The 13,167-nt window shown below is 44.3% G+C and overlaps 1 protein-coding gene across 3 annotated transcripts in view; it reads right to left on the reverse strand.

Moving 5' to 3' along the window:
- The window catches only part of ano5a (anoctamin 5a), a 147,375-nt gene that overhangs the window by 96,401 nt on the left and 37,807 nt on the right, over nt 1-13,167 (reverse strand). Inside the window, exon 4 of one of the 3 annotated variants that reach the window (XM_067994098.1) lies at nt 5,366-5,419. The exons of the other annotated variants lie outside the window; for them this stretch is intronic. Coding sequence (XP_067850199.1) covers nt 5,366-5,419 — 54 coding nt within the window. The remainder of the gene's footprint in view (nt 1-5,365; nt 5,420-13,167) is intronic. 3 annotated transcript variants of the gene reach the window in all.

Raw genomic sequence — 13,167 nt, forward strand, 5'->3', positions numbered from 1 at the left:
ACTAGGAGACATGGAGGAGCAAAGGGATTTCAGTGCCCATGTACACAAATCACTAAAAGCTCGTACACAGGTACAAAAGTAATCAAAGAAGCTAATGGGACATTGGCCTTTATCTCAAGGGTTGGAATACAAAAGTGAGCAGGTGATGCTTCAGTTGTACAGAACCTTGGTCAGACCCCGCCTGGACTACTGTGTTGAGTTTTGGGTACCGAACCTCAGGAAAGATTTGGAAAAGATACAAAAAAAAAATTCACCGGAATGATACCTGGGCTTAAAGGTTTAAATTAGGAGGAAATGTTGCATAAACTTGGCTTATATTCCCTTGAGTTTAGAAGGTTGAGGGGTGATCTAATTGAGGTATTTAAAATGATTAAGGGATTCAATAGCATAGTAACAGCAAAACTATTTCCTCTGGTGGGGAAATCCAGATCAAAGGGGCAATTCTCAAAATTAGAGCTAGGCTATTTCGGAGTGAAATCAGGAAGTGCTTTTTCACACAAAGGGCAGTCAAAATCTGGAACTCTCTCCCCCAAAAGAATACTGCGTGAATTGAAATTCTCAAGACTGAGATGGAAAGATTTTTATCAAGTATGGGGATCAAAAGATATGGAGCAAAGGTGGGTAAATGGAGTTGGGGTACAAATCATCCATGATCTAATTGAAAGGCAAACAGGCTTGAGGGGCTGAAAGGCCCACTCCTGTTCCCACGTTGACTTTATCTGGATACATGGCACACCCTTGTTCCAATTCTACTCCGATCCTATTCCCTAATCTCTTCCTCCATTACACGAATGACTGTGGAAAATGAAGGATCTCCACTCAGTTGTTAACCTACCAGTCTTTTCAGTTGCTTATGGACTTGCTATGTATTTCCAGCATATTTGTTTTTAAAATCAAGTTGCAGACTATTAAATCCATTAGCAGCTGTAATAAATAAGGAGAATTCTGGACTTAATTTTGACAAGGACTGATAGCTAGGGTATATTCAATTTCAAAATGGCTTCAGCAAGCTGTGGCACTGGGATTGTTCAGTGACAGTGCTGACCCATACGTGCAACTGGCTACATGCAATCAGACCTAATCAGCATGTTTAGTGGGAAATTTCTGCCATAAATAGTTTTTTTTGTTGTTGGTGCAATGCCTTGTTCAGAAACAAATTAAGTCAAAAATGGTTTAGTGGCTGTAATGGTTTATTTGAATTATTAAAATATGTGGATTGTCAGTCAGTGAACTAGGGAATCCTAATCTCTCCAAATGGCTAGCCATTAGCAGTACTTTCTGGATGAAGCAGGAATATCCAGACATTAAACATCTCACATTGGTCTGTTTGTTTGCATAAAAGGAAATAATTATAGCATGAAAGGACACCCCATGGCATGAATCCCAGTTCTGCTACTCAGCTTTTGCTGTTTTTATATTGCTGTGCCAACCAGTGAGTTTTACCAGCTTTTGGCATATAGGTCTCTAGCTGCCAGCAGACCCACTAAGGCTGGCTACCAGGAAGACCTTTCCTTTAAAAAAAAATGCATTTTCCTGGCAGGCAGCCTTAGTGAGATCAACAATTCTTCTCTGGGGTCGCTCCTGTCTGCATGAGACCCATGTGTCGGGAGCCAATGGCATTAACAGGGCAGCACAGCAGTATAAAAAGCTTTCAGCTTTTGTAAAAATTCTGAACTCCATGGGTGAAATTAAATTTACATCATCTTTGTACATCACATTTCGGAGCGGGCCCAGGGGCTGAGTGGCCGGGTCCTGCTCCTACTTCTTGTGTTCTTTAGATTTGAGGTTAGGATCAGATCAGCTATTATCTTATTGAATGGCGGAGCAGGCTCGAGGGGCCGATTGGCCTACTCCTGCTCCTATTTCTTAAGTTCTTATGTTGGAGGTCTGCTTAGAGAGAAAAGTTCCGTTTCCCATCAAACCCTGTAAGAAACATACCCTGAAATGGATTTTACTTTTATTATTCTTTTTACTAAGTATTATCCTGTTTCAATGCATGTCTCGATGTTTCCATATATTATTCAACATGTAAAGAAATCTGACCAAGTAGATTTAGCCTGTGCACATTGGCCTGATGGCACATTATTTTGCATCTTTCGGAAAACACAAGACACTATGACAGGTATCCCACATGTTCTCCAATGATTGAAATGCTGTGATTAAAGGCTAAATCTGATTGTTAAATCAAGGTTGCTGGTTTCAGTTCAAAGGAGGCTCTGCTTGTGGAAAGTGCCTCCATCCGTGAAAATTGGCAACAACGTGAAAGCCATGTATAAAAGTTGCCTCTTGGGAAAGTGGTTAGCATACCTGTACTCTTAACGTAACCTGTTGCTCCTCCTCCCCCTCATTAGTCCCTTTTACATTGAGAGAGCTAGTTTCACTACGCTAGTCTCCCAGCATCACTCTCCTATTTACACTCAGCACCATTCCACACCAGGCACCAGAGTTGCTGGTGAATCCAGCAGCAGATCATATGCCCAATGAAGAAGTTGTTTTTTGTTGCTGCCAAAACGAGGTAAGCCTGGAGTTAGCTGATGGTAAGGAAATTGCACATTTGCTCTCAGCTCCAGTTTCTGAAGGTAAAGCTCATTTTGCTTTGGTCAGCTCTAAAAGGGGGATTTTCTCCTGATCATACCAATTCTGACAAAAGCTTCCACCCAAAATGTTAACCAGTCTTTCTCCTTTAGATTCTGATTAACCCGCTGTGTGTTTCTAGCATTATCTATTCTTATTTTAGATTTCCAGGATTATCGGTTTTTCTGTTTACCCTAAAAAAGGAAGAGAGTCAAAATAATACTTGATTTATTTGGTGCTTTTCATGTAGAAATATCTCAAACTGCTTTGTGACTTACTTTTTGAAATGTAGAGTCAATTCAATAGTTGCACCATATTATCAAATTAACATTTTCTCTGTTCTCATGATGTCTGCAATTCACTTATAACAATCAGTGATATTTAAAGCCAGGATATCAGCAGGCTGAAAATTAACACGAAACACATTGGGGTTGATCTTGACTTTGTGCGATAGTGTAAAACAGGCAATAGCGAGTTGGCAGCCCATTTTACACCACAATGGAAATAAAAATTGGGAGAGATGTAAAACGGGCTGCTGACTCGCTATCACCCGTTTTACACAATCGCAGAGTCAAGAAGTACCCTGTTGTCAATCTATTATTGTACAATGATAACTGAATTTTGTTAAGACAAAAAAAGTCAAGTTCCAGGAAATGGGACAGAATGAATGGTGTTCTGCAATACTTTGTTTGGTTGCCCTTTAAATGATACCCTCTTAAAGTGAAAAAGTATGTTGACACTTTCCTGTCAAAACATCTCATTAATATCATTACTGGAATATTACATAGCTTAGAATTTGGGAGTCCACTGGTTCCTCACTTTATTCATCATTTTGTTAAAAATCTGCAACAAGATCTCCCTTGCCCTATAATGTTAAGCAATTAAAATATGAATCATTAAAGTAGTATTCACTCACCTTTTGTCGGGGGGGCGGGGGGACAACGGACGAAAGGATTCATCTCAGTAAGTACTACAAATCTTCTCAGGCACAAGTGCCCATTTACAAAGTCATCAGTCGGCACCACATCCCACCCCTGTACCCACATTGCTCCAGCACCACCAGCTTTGCTCACATTCAAATGTATCCAGTGTGCATCAAAATGCTTAGATCTAACCTGGTGCAGGCTGATTGGTCACCGTATTGTTGTCCTAGTACACTGCTCACCATCTCCTGAAGCCGTGACCTCCAAAACACTCGGACAATCATTGACATAACCATAATTTTTGTCATTCTACAACCAATAGCAGTGAAGAAATCCCAGTTGTTCAACAAAATTACACCCTTCCAAACACAACAGGAAACAGAACAAAACTATTTAAATAAAGATAACGGATAGTTTTTGTACGCCTTTTTAAAAAAAAATCATTCTTGGGATATGGGTATCGCTGGCAAAGCCGGCATTCACTGCCCATCCCTAGTTGCCCTTGAGAAGGTGACAGTGGGCCTTCTTGAACTGCTGCAGTCCATGTGGTCAAGGTACTCCCATAATGCTATTAGGTAGGGAGTTCCAGGATTTTGATGTAACGACAATGTAGGAATGGACATATATGTCCACGCCAGGGTGTTGTGCGACTTGGAGGTGATGGTGTTCCTATGCAGCTACTGCCCTTGTCCTTCTAAGTGGTGGTGGAGGGAGTGGATATTTAAAATGGTGGATGGGATGCCAATGAAGCAGACTGCTTTGTCCTGGATGGTGTTGGGCTTCTTGAGTGTTTTTGCAGTTGCACCTATCTAGGCAAGTGGAGAGTATTCCATCATATTCCTGATTTGTGCCTTGTAGGTGGTGGAGGGGCATTGGAGTGTCACTCACTACAGTATACCTAGTCACTGACCTGCTCTAGTAGCCACAGTCATTTATGAAGCAGATGAGGATAGTTGGGCTTAGGATGCTCACCTAAGGAACTCCTGCAGTGATGTTCTAGGGCTAAGATGATTGGCTTCCAATGACCACAACCATCTTTCTTTGTGTCAGGTATAACTCCAGCCACTGGAGAATTTTCCCCCTGATCCCCACTGACTTCAGTTTGACCAGGGCTCCTTGGTGCCACACTCGGTTGAATGCTGCCTTGATCTCAAGGGCAATCACTCTCACCTCACCTCTGGAATTCAGCTGTTTAATCCATGTTTGGACCAAGACTGTAATGAGGTCTGGAGCTGAGTGGTCCTGGTGCAACCCAAACTATGCATAAGTGAGCAGGTTATTGGTGAGTAAGTGCCACTTGATAGCACTGATGACGATTCCTTCCATTACTTTGCTGATGATTGGGAGTAGACCAATAGGGCAGTAACTGGCACAGTTGGATTTGTCCTACTTTTTTGGACAGGGCATATCTGGGCAATTTTCCACATTGTCGGGTAGATGCCTGTGTTGTAGCTGTACTGGAACAGCTTGGCTAGGGGCGTGGCTAGTTCTGGAGAGCACAGGTCTTCAGCATTACAGCCGGGACGTTGTCAGGGCCCATGGCCTTTGCTGTGCCCAGTGCACTCAGCCGTTTCTTGATGTGATGTGGAGTGAATCAAATTGGCTGAAGACTGGCACCTGTGTTGGTGGGGACCTCAGGAGGAGGACAAGGTCCCCAAGATCACAGGTATGTTAACAAACACTTACCCTAGGCCTGCTTAAGCTCAAATGCTTGATTGTAACAGTGAGGTTTCAATATACTGAGGAAAAACACAGGCAGGCACTGGTCTAAGGTAAAAACATGCACTACTTTTACAAACCCAAGCTGGAGCATGCACAACATGCAAACACCCGCATGCAGATTGACATGTGTAGCAATGGCTGCTTACCACCTTTGGCAGACCAGAGATGAGAGAAGCAGTCTCTGTTGTAATGCTTAGTACCTGATGAGTGTATCAAGGAGAGATTCTAATGTTAGATTACAGACCAAGCAAGCCATCCTTTAGGGTTGTACAGCAGTAAATTAGGTTAAATAAATGGAATTCATCTGGGGCATAGTGAGCGAGCGTGGCAGAGAAAGAAAGGAGCAGGGAAAGTAACTGCAATGGTGACAAAGCACATGCAATTGTGGAGAGCAATGTACTTTCACTGGGTGGTTACACCATAGATCTTTGTATTCTGAATTATTAAACAATAAATTGCAGGAAAGTACCGGAAAATATAAAAAAATCTTTCCACAGGATATAAATAACATCACTATGATAAAATTATTCAAAGCAACTTTAAATTAGTTTCTTTGGACTAGAAATATGAACTTCTTGTCAGTTTGAAAACCAATTCCTAATGTGAGGTATAGAATAGCTCAGAGCCAATTAGAGCACAGAGCTATCCCCACTCAGGAGGTGATCATAACCGAGTCGGTTATCTGATGGCCTTAGTTGTAAAGCAATCTATTAGAGGTCATGACTGGATGGGTTAGATCCGCAAATCTAGCAGCAAAACTCACTTGCCTTTGGCTCACTGCAAACAGAAATATCATATTGTGGAACTACACTGTCTTCCCACATCAGAAGCATTCAAACTAATACATCGGGGGTACCTGTAACCCAACCCGCCTGGCAGGCAACTGGAAAGTTAATGGAAAGTAAAATCGGGCAAGGTGTAAAACGGTTTGCTGATGATAGGGTTGTTTTTCTGCTGGGTGAGTTAGGTTAAAATTAGCCCCTAATTACTTCTTGTTACCAGTTCTCTAGCAAATCGGTAATAATGGGGATCGAATAAAAGAACAAAGGCAGAAGTTAGAAGAAATGTTTAACACAAGGGGTTATTAGAACTTGAAAAGCTTTACCACAAGTGGCTATTGAGGTTGTAACATCACTGAGTTGGATAAGCATCTGAAGGTAAAGACTATAAAAGGATACAGAGAAAGGGCTGGGAAATGAGAATGGAACAGACAACTCCAGTTGATGATGTAGCAATGGCACAGATATGCTGGCCCAAATGGTGCCCTTTTCTGCTGTAACTTATTTGATTCTGCCTCTGGTATCATCAGAGATATCCAGAGGTTTTGTATTCCATCCATTCCTAATCAATATTCACTGGATGACTTATCATCCAATTACAAAAATGCCGCCCCCCCTCCCCAAGTTTATTCCTTGGGAACATAGATAAATGCCTAGATTTTCCTACTGCTATTATTTTAAAGCCAGTGGTAAAAGAGTTGCCATTAAAATAAGACTGATTGGAAAATCGAGGCTTATAACTCAATTGTGTAAGGTTGGATTCCATTCATCAGTAGAGACCTTAGAAATGAATGAACTCTCAAAAGTGAATTTCGAAACCATTTCTTAACAAACGCCATAGAAATTCCACAAAATTAGGAATCATCGCTTAAGAATTTATATGCAAAACTGAAACAGAAGGAGTGATTTCAACCCCCCAGGAGAGGCGGGACAGTGGCGAGGGGATGGGTTAAATTGTAAAATATGAGAAACCCGACCCCAACCCCAACCCAACTAATTCCAGTTTAAGCAGGGCAAGTTGGGGGTTGGGCGAATAACCTATCCTTGAGAGGCAGGTCAATAATTATATGTTAATGAGACTGCGTGCCTCAGGTTTTGTCAGCCATTTAGATTTAAAGGTTGCAGGCCGGGTTTCCCAGAGCGGGCCGGGTTTCTCAGGGTTCAGGAAACCCAGCAACTAAAGGGAGACTAGAACTCCTGGATCCAGCAGGTAAGTGCTTTCTCAGGACTGTTCGTGGGCCAGGAGGAGCAGGAGTGCTTCCCCCCCGGCCCCTCAAGCAAACCTGCCGTGATCGATCTCTGTCCCCACGATCGGCTCACCCCCACCCTGCGATCCGATCTTCCCTTCCCCCCCCCACAATCTCCAGACGCCCCCGCGATCTCTCCCTCCCTCCTCTCCGTTCCCCAACTGCGGCCTTATACAGCAGGCTTTCTCGCCTCTCAATCTGGCTGGCTGCTGGCCTGGAAACTGAGTACAAAAATTCTAACGAGGGCCTGCTGTTAAATTCGGCAGGACTGCCGCCTTTCCTGTATTTCCGGGTCTCCCGGCCACTGACAGTCGCCCACCCCCCAATCCCTCCCCGCAAATATTGGGGCCAGAGTTTCTGCATAACAAGCTATTCATTAAAATCAGGGTAGTCTGTTGTTGCTGGATCCCTAACCATATCCGAAATCGCAGGTGATATAACGGATGGTAAATCATAAATCATCCCGATACAGGCCTCTGGGGAGTAAGGCGCTCCCACTGGAAATGCGATTTTTTTTTGGTAAAACCAGTCCTGTATTATAAACTTGAAATGGAGCCAAAAACTGAATTTAACATGGTGCTGCACTGCCAGAGTTTCTTTGATGATACAAAGCTCTTCTTAGGAGATTGTGGCTCAGAGTTTCCACAAGTCCTTCCGTACTCCTGGCAATGACCAAGATCACCAGGTAACGTCCTGGTTACCATCGCTGCCTGTTCCTGCGACACCAAAGGTGATGATGATAATGGAGCTGTGCTGCCAATTTGCAAACAATCTATACTTTGAGGGCTAGATTTTCTGAGCAGCACTGTTTTAACACTGCTGTGAGCCATTTAATAATGGGTTCAAGTGGGCATTAAAATAACACTGACTGCAAAAATCTAGACTTGAAAGTCATGTGTGAGGCACGCTGCTTTGGTGTTGGAGTGGAATTGCTATCTGCAGGGCGGTCCACCTACCTTTCGTTTTTAAACAAAGTAGTTTGCCGGCAAGACACAATTTGGCCTCAATGTCATCACTTTCTTTTGAAAGAACTACATTATCTCTGGGAATTTGCTGATGAGCATTTGATCAGGGTTTCTAGTCTCAGGAATGCACCCTATTCAGGCACTCACGTTAAAGGTCGAGCACTGCATCTGCACTGCCCTGCCTCATTGCCGTTCACCCTGCATTTTAACTTAGAACAGCTGCAATACGTCTGCGTCGTATGTGAAAATATAGCCGCTGGCAGCCGCTCAGCAGACGTCTGCACATTTCACAGTCATCTGATCCCAACCTCCAGTGAAAACAGGGCATTGTGAGTCACTTCTGTTTGTTCAGTTCCTTCTGCCAAATTTACTGTAAAAGCATCACCACTCTGAGCCACAACCTCCTAAGAAGAGCTCAAAGATTCTCTGGCAGTGCAGCACCATGTTAAATTCAGTTTTTTTTTAAAAAGAAATATTCTGGCTTTAACAGGTTGCTGCATGAAGTCCTTTGGCTCCATTTCAAGTTTATAATACAGGACTGATTTTACCAAAAAAAAAAATCGCATTTCCAGTGGGAGCGTCTTACTCCCCAAAGGCCTGTATCGGGATGATTTATGATTTACCATCCGTTATATCACCTGCGATTTTGGATATGGTTAGGGTTGCTAACCCTCCAGGATTGCCCTGGAGTCGCCAGGATTGCCCTGGAGTCGCCAGGAAGTGAAGATTAATCTCCAGGATACTGCTGCAAACAAACCAGGAGAAGAATCATGTTTTCTTTTTCTTTTTTTTTGAACACTTTCATTTATTAGTTATAAAAATATAGGAGTTGGGGGGGAAAAAGTTTGTATGACAGTCAAGAATCATCCAATTGAGTCACGCTTGCTTTGCAATTGGCGTGGGAAGACAGTGTGCCATGAGGATCGACGTCTTGGGTAGACCAATGGGGGGAGCGTGGGGTTGAGGCAATGGGAGTCAGTACATCATGTGATGAAACCTCCAGAAATACATCCATCCAGAGTTGGCAACCCTGTGGCAGATAAGGCCTATCTGCTGGGAGCACACATTCATATATCTATGTAGCCCTTGTATCTATTTTATTATTCATCCTGAGCTGTTTAAATAGGGCAAAAAAAACACTTCAAATGATACTTAGTTGCATTGTTCGCACAATAATAATAATTCACTCCTTCATATTAATAATAATAGTACTTGTTTCAGCATCGCTGTGTTACAGCTAAGGACAAGTATGGTCAGCCTGCAGAACCTGGATATGGAGGCTGAACATAGTAGCACCACAGCAATGAAAACGTGATGTCTATCCATCGTTCAGGTGCCCAGAACAGCGACTTTGAATGGTGATGCACTCGGGGAAAGGAAAGTTCGGTGTTTTCGTGGTACATGTTTAAAATCTTTTAATCAACATTTTGCACAGGAAGTGCGGTGGGATGTGGTTTGGGCCAACAGCAGCTGAGTCACTTAGGAAAATGACAAAAATAAGTACTGGCAGCCGAATCATGGACAAGCTCGTGCTAAGCGAGGCATATCTGCTGGGAGCACACATAAAGCAGCCAGCGCAAGGTGGCATTGGCAAAGGATGCAGATTGTCCCCTCGCACTCTGGACTCCAATTAGTTTGTGGTTCAGCAAAACCATGGAAGAAAGTGGGGAGAAAATAATTTTACCTCAGAATATTAATAAATACAGAATACATAAGGAGGAATTGTGGGATACAAACTACGACACAATACGAGCGTTGTAGCCCCCATTGTCCAATCTGCCTCACTAGTGGCGAGTGCCTGTATGTGGCTGGAATGGTGTCGCCATGGCCACACCCAAGTCTAGTCGACGATTTCGATTGGACAACAGTGCTACATTTAAGGGGAAGCTAGATAAGTGCATGTGGGAGAAAGGAATAGGTGTTGTTGATAGGGATAGATGAAGTAGGGTGAGAGGAGGCTCGAGTGGAGCAGAAACACCGGCATATACCAGTTGGGCCGAATGGCCGGTTTCTGTGCTGTAAATTTTATGGGGGTTACATTGGATAACCTCTGAAAACGGGAGCAGGGAGTGCGGTACATGATTAACCCGCGCCCGTTCATAGCGACGCAGGCAGCACATGACATTCGTGCTGCCTGCTGTTTTAAATGATTGCTGCGTGCAGCCAGTGCTACCTGCGCTGTTGATTGGCTGCACACATCAGCAGGGGGGCCCGATATTGCGAGTGGCTCGCGCTTCTTTAAGGCAGCCTCCACCTCTTAAAGGGGAGGTGCACTGTGGCTGCAAGAAGTGGTGGGAGTCGTTTCAAAACTGAATCTGTGCTGTGGTACTTTGAAGAATGGCTGCGCTGGGAGAGAGCGTGCACCAAGGTTCTCTGATGATTCACTGGAGGCCTTGGTGCAAGAGGTGGAGAGAAGGAGGGGCAGCCTTTATCCACAGGGGGGCAGGAGGCCCTTCAGACATATACTGAAGAGGCAGTGGGAGGAAGTAGGGGAGGAGATCAATGCCAGGAGCATAGCTCCAAGAAGATGAATGCAGTGCAGGAAGAAGTTCAATAATTTAACATGAGTTGTCAAGGTGAGTGAGTTCAAGCTTCAAGTGACATATCATACCAACTGAACCACTGGACTCATCCACTGCTCAATTCACTACACCCCCATCACCCACCTACCAACAATCTCTTTCAATCAGTACTCAACCATAGGCTTTCTCTCATCCTTACACACTTAGCACTGTGCCAAGCCGCACACCCACAACTCACAGCTCACACACACTGGTAGCTATTCAACCATAACAACCACATCATCCAAACATCTTGCAGGACACTCACTGACACACCTCCCTCTTTCTTGCAGGAGAAGGTGGCACATAACTGGAAGCAGCAGCAAGTGGCAATGGCTCCATGGAACACGAACCTGCTGTGCTCTCAGGGGGACAGTATTCCTGCTTCCACCCCTGCCACTCCACCAGTGCTCTTGCTGTTGCCTGTCAGCCTGTCAGCCCACTCCCTGTAGTGTATTGAAACTTCATTCAAGTTTAGGAAACCTCCAAAAACAGGTACAAATGCACCAGCAACCAGAAGCAATAATCCAGCAACTACAGTGTGATCCCCTTAAATAGCGCTGGAGCGGGGATCCTTCATGCCCTTTAAGTCATAGTCAGTTGTGCAGGTTAAGACAGCGCGTTGGATGGAGTGTGGAGTTCCCAAAATAGCAGCGGTCCCTTTAAATCAGCATTGCACACTGATTCGCATCACAATCTTCCTGCTCTGTATGCTGCTGGCGGTCATTGAGCGTGTGCATGTGCAAACCCCTTTACCAAGATGGCGTCCTGTGCATTTCCCATCGGAAGTGTGCGCATCCATCTCGGACCCCATTTTCGAGACTTAGATGACCGCGTAGCACCTAAAATCCGGGCACTAAATGGCCCAATTTCAATCCCTATCTAAATCTATGTGGGTTAGAAAATCCGAAATATAATGTTGTAGCTCTCCCTCAGGTATCACGCTGAATTACCTAAGCTATTATGCCAGAAGCAGAGTCTTGCAATATTACCCCTTATATTCTTGCTCCAGTGGAACGCAATGCAATATGTGCCACTGGGGTTTAAGCTTAGGTTTCCCATGAGCTACTAAATCCTTCTCTCTTCACAGACTCCAGACTGCCAGGCCTTTTTAAACCAAAGTAATTAATTTGCAGCAGCACCATGGCTGCTAGAAGCTAAAGCTTGTAAATCAATACTTTACGAGACCAGATCTTGCCTGTCTAAAGGGTTTCTTGTTTACCACTGCACTCACCCCACTCTCCGAACATACTTTTGAGACATGGAAATGACTCAGTGAGTTGTGCTCCTATCAGTTGTATTGCTATTTTACAATGAGCACGCATACTCTCACACAGTGCTCACAAACTTACATATTTTTGAAGTTAAATTCACTTGTATTTAGCTGATTCTCCAATACAGCAGCCAAGGCAGCTCGAGGAGAAATTGCTGCAGGGGCCACATCGACAGACAGACTAGGCTGCAGCCATGTTTTGCCTTGGCTTCCAGCTCCAAAAGCTGTTCATAGATTAAATATTGTGAGATAGGAATTCCGTTCTGAACTTGTCAGTTCACAATTTTCCCTTCATTAAAGTGAGTGGGTGCAAGATTGTGGGCTGGCGGGAGACTCATGTGGAGCATAAACACCAGCATAGACCAGTTGGGCCGAATGGCCTGTTTCTGTACTGCACATTCTATGTAACCAGAGAACCAGAATTTCTAGGGGAGGGGGGGGGGGTGCGGGTGGGCGTTGTTTGGAGTGGGCCAGGTACAAGGATGGATTCAAAAGCAAATTCCAGTACTAAGTATGGGGAGAAAAATTCCAGAGCATTTCTTTTAAATGACTGAGGTGACAAGTTAGAGCCCGTGGAGAGATGATCAGACCAGAACCCCCAACATCTTTCAAATGTGTGGTTGAATCAAACAAAATCCCATCCCCCACCAATCTCAATAAAAAGGCGCTCAGCCCAGCTGAATAATTTTTAAACACTGATGAAAAGCAGTTCAAACTGCTCCCTATAACAATTTGAATAGTCTGACTGGTGCTTTATCTTTTTTAAAAATTTGTTCATGGGATGTGGGCGTCGCTGTTGAGGCCGGCATTTATTGCCCATCCCTAATTGCCCTCGAGAAGGTGGCCGCGTTCTTGAACCGCTGCAGTCCGTGTGGTGAAGGTTCTCCCACAGTGCTGTTAGGAAGGGAGTTCCAGGATTTTGACCCAGCGCCGATGAAGGAATGGCGATATATTTCCAAGTCGGGATAGTGTGTGACTTGGACGGGAATGTGTAGTTGGTGTTGTTCCCATGTACCTGCTGCTCTTGTCCTTCTAGGTCGAAGAGGTCGCGGATTTGGGAGGTGATGTCGAAGAAGCCTTGGCGAGTTGCCGCAATGCATCCTGTGGATGGTACGCACTGCAG

This window comes from Heptranchias perlo, chromosome 12 (assembly GCF_035084215.1).
Source record: "Heptranchias perlo isolate sHepPer1 chromosome 12, sHepPer1.hap1, whole genome shotgun sequence".
Lineage (NCBI taxonomy): Eukaryota > Metazoa > Chordata > Chondrichthyes > Hexanchiformes > Hexanchidae > Heptranchias > Heptranchias perlo.